At 40.2% G+C, this 10,333-nt stretch overlaps 1 protein-coding gene across 1 annotated transcript; it reads left to right on the top strand.

Annotated features, from left to right (window-relative positions):
* Positions 1–2,182: 2,182 nt before the first annotated feature.
* On the top strand, positions 2,183–8,612 carry LOC311057206 (olfactory receptor 8G17-like; the record flags this gene model as incomplete). The annotated part of the gene is made up of 3 exons (XM_084074155.1): positions 2,183–2,302; positions 2,891–3,684; positions 8,519–8,612. 3 exons carry the CDS (start codon positions 2,183–2,185, stop codon positions 8,610–8,612), a joined length of 1,008 nt encoding a protein of 335 aa, XP_083930281.1.
* Positions 8,613–10,333: the final 1,721 nt, after the last annotated feature.

Below are 10,333 nucleotides of genomic sequence, written 5' to 3'. Positions count from 1 at the left end.
ATTTGGTCCAGAAATATCTGACTATACAGATCATCAACAGTATTCAGACGTATACTTTTTACAGTACTATCAACTTGCCTGACATTGCATACACGCACGCACGCACGCACGCACGCACGCACACACACACACACACACACACACACACACACACACACACACACACACACACACACACACACACACACACACACATTCAAATATGTCTGTCAACAATAATATATGAATGTACCGTTTTCAACAGTTGTCCACACAGTACATATAACTAATCTTGTTGAATTCTGTATTAGCGCTTTTCATCTGTCAATAATATCTTGGGAATACTGTCAAATACTGAACACAGATCAAAGGAGCAGAGGGAAGAGTGGTTTCCTGCTCACTGATGACTCTGTGAAGTTCCTTTAATGTAGTGTTTGCTCCTGGATGAATGTTAGCTACACAATAATAACTGCACCAAGTTCTCAAGTATAGGTAGAAAGGACGACATTTTAACATTAAATACTGAAGAACCGGTGAGCATAGTGTTTTGAGGATCTGCGTGTCCCTACACCAGGCTTGGTTAACTAGATCAGTGGTTCCCAAACTTTTTAGCACGAGACCCAAAAGAGAAATTTTATGTCTCTCCGGGTCTTAGTGAGCTTCTTGAGCTGCTATTTTCACTATACTTCTTAAAAGTCTTTTTACATTTATGGAATTTCTTTGATTCATTTATGAAATTATTTAGGAAAATGTTGGATTTTTTTAAATGATGAAAAGTTTGGATTTTTTCTTTTGTTTAATCTTTTGAAATATTTATTTATTTATGTAGGCAACTAATAAAGGGAATATTTGCTTACGACCCAGTGTTTGAGAACCACTGAACTAGATCACATGGGTTAGCAAAGGACAGACAATATGCTGTGTACATGCATACAGAGATTTCTGAAATGTATAAATGTTTGTACCTGCATAGACAACCAGTGCAAACATTTAGTTGGCCCTGTTTTGTTGAGTGGGCTAATGATGAATTAGTGTGTTTTGGAAGCTTAGGTCTTAATTAATAGTGTTAGTATGAGAGAAATAAAAATAAAAGATAAACTGCCAGGCCATTGCATCATTCATTATAATAGTTATTTATTTTAGTTACCTTAACAAGTCATGTATAAAGCTTATACTGTAGCTACATAGAGCGTAAAGATAGGACTTTTTAGCCACCTGCGAACCCACCACTAAGGACATAAGTGGACGTCATCATCGGATTCGATGGACAACCATAAGCAAAGTAAGTGTGTGTGTGTGTGTGTGTGTGTGTGTGTGTGTGTGTGTGTGTGTGTGTGTGTGTGTGTGTGTGTGTGTGTGTGTGTGTGTGTGTGTGTGTGTGTGTGTGTGTGTGTGTGTGTGTGCGCGCGTTTTGTAAATCGCAGGGCCCTGTCTGTCAATCGCAGATTTTTTTTCTTTTCATGTATGTGCATTGAAAAGTTAGTGTGGCATACTCCGTCATACAGTACTGTGCCAACAATTGGCATGAGACCTGTGGGTCTCATTAATATTAATTTTATTAATATTAATCATTATTCAGATGATTCAGTGATCTATAAAAGTAGGTATGGAGGTCTTTAGTGTAGAAGTGAAGGTAGGCTCGTGAAGATTAAGTGATCAGAAGTGAGCAAAGCAGGTATTGTACACTACTACTACTACTACTACTACACTGCTACAAATTAGATATTCCTTGTAGAATTGTCTTTTCTAAATCAAGTCATAATACACCGTAACTGTGCAGCATGATGTTATGCAAGAATGTTCAGCTAGATATGTAGTACAGAACATGTGGGGCAACATTTTTCCTGGCTACTGATGGAGACACTGAGCTCCCTTTCTTCTCGAGACACTGAGCTCCTCAGCATTAATTATTTCAATGCGTCCATAACTACCTGTATCTGGTCAAAGCAGAGAATACCTGTTTTGTATTTTAAATCTTAACAGCTACTGCGTTGTTTCTAGATTGACAAAAAATGTATGAGGGTTACACCGAACTTTCATTCTGCCTATGCGGCGAATTCTGCCAGTGCTTTTCAATGGGAACGGAGTGTTTTCTTGCGAAAAACATTCCCATTGAAAAGCATCGGCAGAATCCGCCGCATAGGCAGAATCAAAGTTCGGTGTGATCGTACCCTGAATCATCCATCTCTCTTGTTTCAGGTTGATGGAAAACTACACTTACAACAGCCCCACACTCCAGCTTGAGGCGTTAAAGGTCACAGAGAAATCTATGTACCCTGTGTTTCTTTTCTTCTTGATTTCCTACCTGTTTATTATGTTTACTGTAGGAACCGATTTTTATGTTTAGTATGCTGACATAATGTAATGTGGGTTTATAAGTTCTATTCATATTGTTAATGTGTTCAACTAATTAATCATTCAATTGATGCATAGTATTCATTTTAATGTGTATACTGTGCAGAGGTTTGAGGTCCAATACTAAGTGGTTTGTTGATAGTTACTAGAGGGCTTTGCATTCCTCTGTTATCAGTTCACCGAGACACTCACACAGTGAATGGAAATTCACTGACTCTCTGCTTTCAAGTACGCTATTATCTATTACATTCAGTACTGACTACTTGAAGTAGTCTGATACTTTTAAGTACTTTTGGTCACGCCTCCCTGCTTGCTTCTCTGTATTTTTCTCTCCCTCTCATGTTGCTGTATAAATACCAATGTAAAGTAATTGTACTTTAGAATGATGCAGGGCAGAGCTGTGCATGTCTCCTTGTGCGCGCAAGTAAAATACTGTGAAGGAGTACTCCGCTGTGTGTCGCGTGTTTGTTTTATTGATGCTGTGATCAAAGCCCTAAGGTGAAATTAAATGATAGAAGAACCTATCATTTCCTACCTGTTTATTATGTTTACCAACGTGGGGATTATAGTTCTGATTGGCATCGAAAAGAGCCTTCACCAGCCCATGTACATTCTCTTTTGCAACCTGCCAATCACTGACATTGTTGGTAACTCTCTCTTGGTACCACGTTTGCTTGGAGACATTCTGGTGCCTCCGTCTGAGCGCCTCATCAGTTACTATGAGTGTGTGGTCCAGGCGTTCTTCGCACACATGTACGGCACAACCTCTCACACAGTACTAATGATAATGGCTTTCGATAGGTATGTGGCCATCTGCAATCCCTTGCGCTATGCCACCATCATGAGTGGTAAAATGCTGATTAAGCTGACCGTGTCTGCGTGGGGTGTAGCTTTTGTGTTGGTGGGTATTCTCCTTGGCTTAACCATACGGCTGGACAGATGCAGGACCGTGATCACGCACCCTTTCTGTGACAATGCTTCACTGTTCAAGCTCTCTTGTGAGAGTGTTTTTATCAATAATGTCTACGGCCTCACTTTCAGCGTGGTACTGTTAACATCATCTATCGGCAGTGTAGTTCTCACCTACACTAAGATCACTGTTGTTTGTCTGACTAGTAAGAGCAAGAGTTTGAACACTAAAGCCCTGCAGACATGCAGCACTCACCTGTCCTCATACATGATTATGCTTTTATCTGGAATGCTTATTATTGTTCTTCATCGTTTCCCACAGTTGTCAGACTATAGGAAGCTCTCCGTCATTATGTTTCATGTCATCCCTGGCACCCTAAACCCCATCATTTATGGAGTGCAGTCTCAGGAAATCCGTAAATTCTTGTCTAATGTATTTCGGTCCAAACATGTTTTTCCATAATTTTACTAATGCTGCTAATTACTGCTAATTTTACAATGATTTGTAATTACTGTGACTGTACATGTGATGGATTACATAAAAACATGCACCTGGAGTGCCTTGTTGCAATTGACTTGCAGGTATTCAATACCTACAAATGGTTGAAGATAAGTGACTTACTGTAATGGGAAAGTATCAAAATATTGAAAAAGAATAAAGTGAGCACACTGCTTCTCAGCTTCACCTTTTTATTGCTGTTTGACATTTCAATCAAAAGATCTTCATCAGGAATTTATATATATATATATATATATATATATATATATATATATATATATATGTATATATGTATATATATATATGTATATATATATATATATATATATATATATATATATATATATATATATATATATATATATATATATTATATTATATTATATATTATATTATATATTATATATATATACAATTTGAATCCTGCGCCATGTCGGTTGTCTGTATGTAGCCAGTGTGACGTCATATGACATCACGGTCGTGACATCACGATGAGACACGCCAGTGTGACGTAATCTCACGACAGCATGACATCACATCCTACCTATAAATAGGTAGGATGCACCAGTTCGACGGCTTCCATCCTCAACACAACCCACGCCGACGACCCTTTACACAAATAAACTGCTAACTTTATCTCCTGCGATTTCAACTATCTTTTCACATTGTACACCACTGCACACTCCCCACAGGTCTGCCATACCAGGTCTGAGTAATCACAAAGTGGGTTTTGGTCATTGGAGAGGTGATGCACGTCACCTCTTTCTGAAGTGGGTACTTTCAAAGCCTGCCGTGGATTTAGGAGAGCACAAAACTCTCTCTCACACTGTGAGGTGCCTGTAAGGTGGCACTGCAAAGTGAACGACGCGTCACGCTAGACGTTCGGGCCGCGTAGCGGCCCGAACTTCTAGTATATATATATATATATATATATATATATATGTGTAAATGTTGTAAATGTTGATCTGCCGCTTGTCCAGCACCTGCACACTGCATAGGATGTGCATGCACTATCTCTCTTTGCCAACGTGTCAAAATATGTCATTTTGATTGCTCAACTGATTGACCTATCACTCCCCAATGACATACTGTTGTAAAGTTGCAAATGCATTTTGAAGGTTTCAATCATTTGATGCCGTGTTCATGTTTTGATGCCAAATGTACATCTATTTGTTGTATGCAGGGATTCTCCTTCACTCCTGCTTATAATAATGTGGATACATTTTATTCATAAAGAGCAGAGCACATAGTATAAAGAAAACATATACTTTAGATAGAAATGTTCACCTCAAAATAATAATAATGCAAATAAAACAAGAGTTATAATGAGTTCCAAAATCTGAAATTATTATCGATTAACATACAGTATGAACAATGAATTTGTAAACAAACAAAGGAAAAAAGTATATATTTATCTCTAAAATGCTACTTCTTTATGGTAGTGTGCTGTGCTATCAAAAACATATATATATAACAGTCAGGAAAAGTCACACAGAATGAATGTTGATTATATTCTAGATGTGCATAGCTTGGGTATATGTGTATACGACTTGGGTTGTATTGTACACGTTAGCCTTTTACAATTATACAATAATTGTGCCAATCGATATTTTATAATAGCTTCCTGTACTACCTGATAAAAAAACAACAACATCAGGCACAACTTCTCATTTACTTTCCAAAAGATGTCTGAGCACTAGATGTTTAGATGTTTAGGTTTTGTATTCAGAATCAGTGTTGTTCTGGTGATGTTATTTAACTGAAGACTGCTCACTGCTGCATACGGAGCAATCAATTCAGCCAACCCGTTTTAGCCAAATTAGTTGGTTTTGGAATAAAGTCATGTACCATAGCCTAAAAAATAATTGTCTTTTTGTCTAAAACCAAACCTCTCCGAACAGGGGAGAAGCAGGTCTTCATTTGACACTACTTTAGTCTATTCTAGCAGGGTTCATATGTGTGTATATTATATTTGAAAGTTGTTTTACTTTACTTAGAAAGGACACTAATAGAGATCCAGCAAACTGAGGGCAGAGAGGGGGAAGAACACAAACAAGGGGGTCGGGGAAGTCACAACTATGGTTGATGCACCTGTTACCAAGTGGGATTGTATATCGGCATGTTAGTCAGTGAAAAACCCTTTAAATGTCAGGAGGCAGGCTTGCAGGTAAAAAATAACAGTATTTATTCCAGTCATGGACAACAATAGGTGAAACAAAAAAAACTTAAACTTAAATTCAACACAACATAACATAACTAGAGGTACGGTGTCAACCTCACTCCATGGCAGCCCACACTCTACTGAGCAGCTCTCCTTTATATAGTCTATAATGACCCCACCCATGACTACAATCAACCAACCCAGTGCATTCGAAATCCACCCAAGCTGCTCCCCATGTAGCATTAATCAGCTCCTCAGGCTTCAAGGCAGCCTCCCCTTTACAGCATCTGATAAACAGATAAACACAAGTATATTAGATTCCATGTCACAGCAGAATGTGCACCTTCTGTGGGACTGAGAATCTACAAGTTATACAATACCGCATAACATACAATGAATGTGTAACATTAGTAAATTAGTCAAGCTGCTCTGTCACAGCACCATATCCACCAATCTCCCCCGAATGCATCCCAGGATGTACCGTAGGGTCACACATGCACTACTGAAAGAGGCATCCCGCTCACTCCCACTCTATGCCAGCAAATGGGGTGGAGCTTCCGGCTGTGAATCATTGTCAAGTCACGTGCATGTGGCGTTCAACTTCGTTGAACTTTGACGTTTTTGACATCTCTGAATATGTTGGCCACTCCCCTTCAGTTGTGCATGTGTGATTCTCTTAAAGTTCAACCAAAGGTATTAAATGTACAGAAGGTCATTCGAAGCCCCGCCAATGGTATGAAATGGTATACTGGTCCCTTAAGTCAACATGGTCACCCTACATGACTACATTTGTTGTCAGATCTTGTGAACGTCCTGTGATCTTGTGAGTGTTTTAAAATGGTAAATGGTGCATTTATATAGCGCCTTTAAAATGTGCATTACATTCACCCGTTGTCAAAGAAATTTGTAATCAAGTGAACATTTGTAAAGAACTCCTGGTTAATGAAATAGTGTCTGCCTTCAATACACTTCCCTCTTCCCCATGACATCTGTTCTGCTTTCACACCATCGATGGCGGATGAAACCATGCAAGGCACCAACCTGCTCATCGGGAGCAATTAGGGGTTCAGCGTCTTGCTCAAGGACGCTTCGACACTAACCTTCTGGTTCCCAAGCGGCAGCTCTACCTGCTGGGCCACTGCCGAGACCAGTGGTTTCTAACAAAGTGAACTTTCTCCTGATTTGACTGTCTGAAAAATGGCACTTTAGTGTCAGAAAGTTCGGATGATATATGTGGCTTGTGAAGAATGGGTCCAACGTTTACTTCTGTGAGTATGGAGCAAAAGAATCGGTCATAATCGTTGCTCGTGTTCACTTCTCAGTACAGCATGGTCTCCTAAAGGGATGAAGCGCAGATACAGGAAATAAGTGCTATAAAACTATAATTGCCCAGGGTCCGCAGAGAGGGACCGCGGTCCGCCTATTGAGGACCTATGCACTAGACCGATACCCGGCCTATTGATAATTAAGGAACGATGCAAGTTAGGAATGCATGCCCCACCTAGTTATGTAATATATGATATGCCCATGTATGTGCATATCAGTCGGATTGTCAGTTCTAGACAACCGCCTATCCGACAGACTTGACCCTGGGCACCTCACTACCTTTGGGTCCTCAGCGATACACGTGACCCTAAGTCGATTGATTAGACAGTTCTTGAGATACGCAAAGGCCAGATACACACACATGCACGTACACAGGCACACACATACTGTATGCACAAACATACACACACAAACTGGTTTGTGATCTCACCTATGGGTGGCCAGAAAGACCACTGCCCTTTTATTATTATTACTCTCCGCCAGGAGAGTATTGTTATCACTGCGTTTTCACTTTCTAAACATGACACACCGATTGGTCAAGCCTCACGTGACACGTGAAATACTGTGATCTGATTGGCTAGTGACGCCACCGGGCCTATATATACATGGCATCACTCTGAGAGTGAGGTAAGACGGGAACCATGAAATGGCTGCATGGCTGATACATAATTGGCAGATAGGACAGATAGGACATTTATATAGACAGGAGGGATATGACATAGGACACTTATACAGACAGGAGGGATAGGACACTCACACAGACAGAACGGAAGAGGACACTTACCCAGACAGGTTGGATAGGACACTTACATATACAAGAGGGATAGCGACCTATAAATACATGTGTCACTGTGATAAGCCAGATTCCAATACCGAAAATCCGGCCACTAGCTCACTCCCAGACCTTCGAACCGGAAGTAGTCAAGTAGTCGCGGTCCAATTGTTCCTATCTGTCTTATTGGACAGATAGGACAGATAGGACACTTATATAGACAGGAGGGATATGACACTTACATAGACAGGACGGATAGGACAGGAGGGATAGGACACTTACACAGAATGAACGGAAGAGGACACTTACCCAGACAGGATGGATAGGACACTTACATATACAAGAGGGATAGCGACCTTCGCGACCTTCGAACCAACACAAGTCTTCTGGCGGAGAGTTGTGCTCCGAGGAGCACTTTTTCTAGTTTATTAATGTTTTTGCTTTTAACCCATTTTTCTCCCCAATTTAGTCGTCATGCCAATTGATTCCTCCCCACACACACTCTGTGTCACTGCAGTTGTATCCTACTGACTGTGAGGAACCCCCACCGGGAGGACGTAGAGCATTCGCCCTACTCCTCCGACTCAACACTCCCTGCTGACATGTGCTGACACTGTGCCCACACACTCCCTGGATGCCAAAGCCAAACCTCTGCCCCGCATTTTTTAGATTTTAGATTTAGATTTGTCAAAATGTTGTTCATCACGCAAATCGGTCCACAGTATCTCTATAGTCATGTGATCGCCACGGATCTGTCCTATTTTCCATATTCCATCCTGATTGGCTAAGATTGCCTTCCAAAGTTTACAGGATTGGTTAGTTTTGAACAAAATGCCTCAAATCATGAACGCAGCATGCGATTTACGTGAAATTTTGCACGCGCATTCCCACTAGACCGAGGAAGAAATGGCACTTGAGTATTTACAAATCAGCCTCATGGTGGCGCTATAACAGGCCGTTTCACGTTTTTACCTAAAACTACACCGATCTGTGTGAAACTTTGCACAGAAAACCTTTGCCCTGCATTTTTCACATTTGCCTTGCGCAACGAAGAAGCTGACTTTTGTAAAACATTTTTTTTGCTACTCCTTCAGATTCTGTCCAAAAATCAGTACACAGTATCTCTATAGTCATGTGATCAAGTCAGATGTGTCCGATACTTCATCGTAATTGGCTAACATTAGCTTCCAAAGCTTGCAGTATAGGTCCGTTTTGAACAAAATGCCTCAAATCATGAACGCAGCACGCGATTTCCGTGAAATTTTGCACACACATTCCGACTAGGCCGAGGAAGAAATGCCACCCTTTTCACATTGGCCTGTTATAGCGCCACCAGCAGGTCTAATTTAGCAAAACACATTTTTGGAACAAAATGCCTCAAATCATGAATGCAGTGTCCGATTGCCGTGAAAGGCCTAAGAAGAAATGCCCCCCTTTTCACATAGGCCTAAATGTATCACTTTTAAAGCTTTGGTCATTTTAAGTCTTTTAAAAGTCTCTGTTTTGTCTATAAAGTGTCTACATGGACTGGCTCCTCCTCCAGTGTGTAATTTGATCCACAGGAAGAGAGACACTGGACGCATAGGTCAGACACGAGAGGGGACTGTGAGGTCCATCATAGGCAGACCACTTTTGAACAGAATGTCCCCTCCATCAAGGGAAGCCTATGATGGAATAGCCTCCCGGTCACTCAAGGTCACACAAGGGAAAGTCCTATAATGTGTACTTTTAAAACACAACTAAAACAATGGTTAAACATTTCTCAAACAAGTGACCATTACTACCATACTTTTTAAATGTTAGATATAGATGAGTCAAAATATGTTTTGATTTTCTATTGGCTTGGTATTAGACTATACAGTAGGTATTTAGGTTGTTAGTAGGCTTAAATATAGGTAAATTAAGTGAACCCTGAGCTGAAGTACTGCAAATACTGTGAATACTGTGTAGACACTTCAACAAAAATACTGGAATTAACCATAATGTTTTCAACTTGACTAACATAGAGGCTACACTCCCATCTGACTTCTAAACCAACCAAAGATTCATATAGTACTCTGCTAACAATGTCGAACAATTGCCATGAGACCGATTGCCATGAAACGATTACATCACAGTCCATCAGATGAATACAAATTATTATTCAGATGACAGAAAGTGATCTATAAAAGTAGAGACAAAGGAAGAGGTCTTTAGTGTTGAAGTGAAGGTATTGTGCCGTAGGCTTTTGAATATTTGGAGATTGTGGATATAAAGATTAAGGGAACAGAAGCAAGCAAAACAGGTATTATTACAACAAATTATACATTCCTCCTAAATGTGTATTTTACAA

The sequence above is a fragment of the Gymnoscopelus microlampas genome (assembly GCF_963454915.1).
Source record: "Gymnoscopelus microlampas genome assembly, chromosome: 12".
Taxonomy (NCBI): domain Eukaryota; kingdom Metazoa; phylum Chordata; class Actinopteri; order Myctophiformes; family Myctophidae; genus Gymnoscopelus; species Gymnoscopelus microlampas.
Note: the sequence above shows the minus strand (reverse complement) of the source record. Positions and strands in the feature narration are given on the sequence as shown.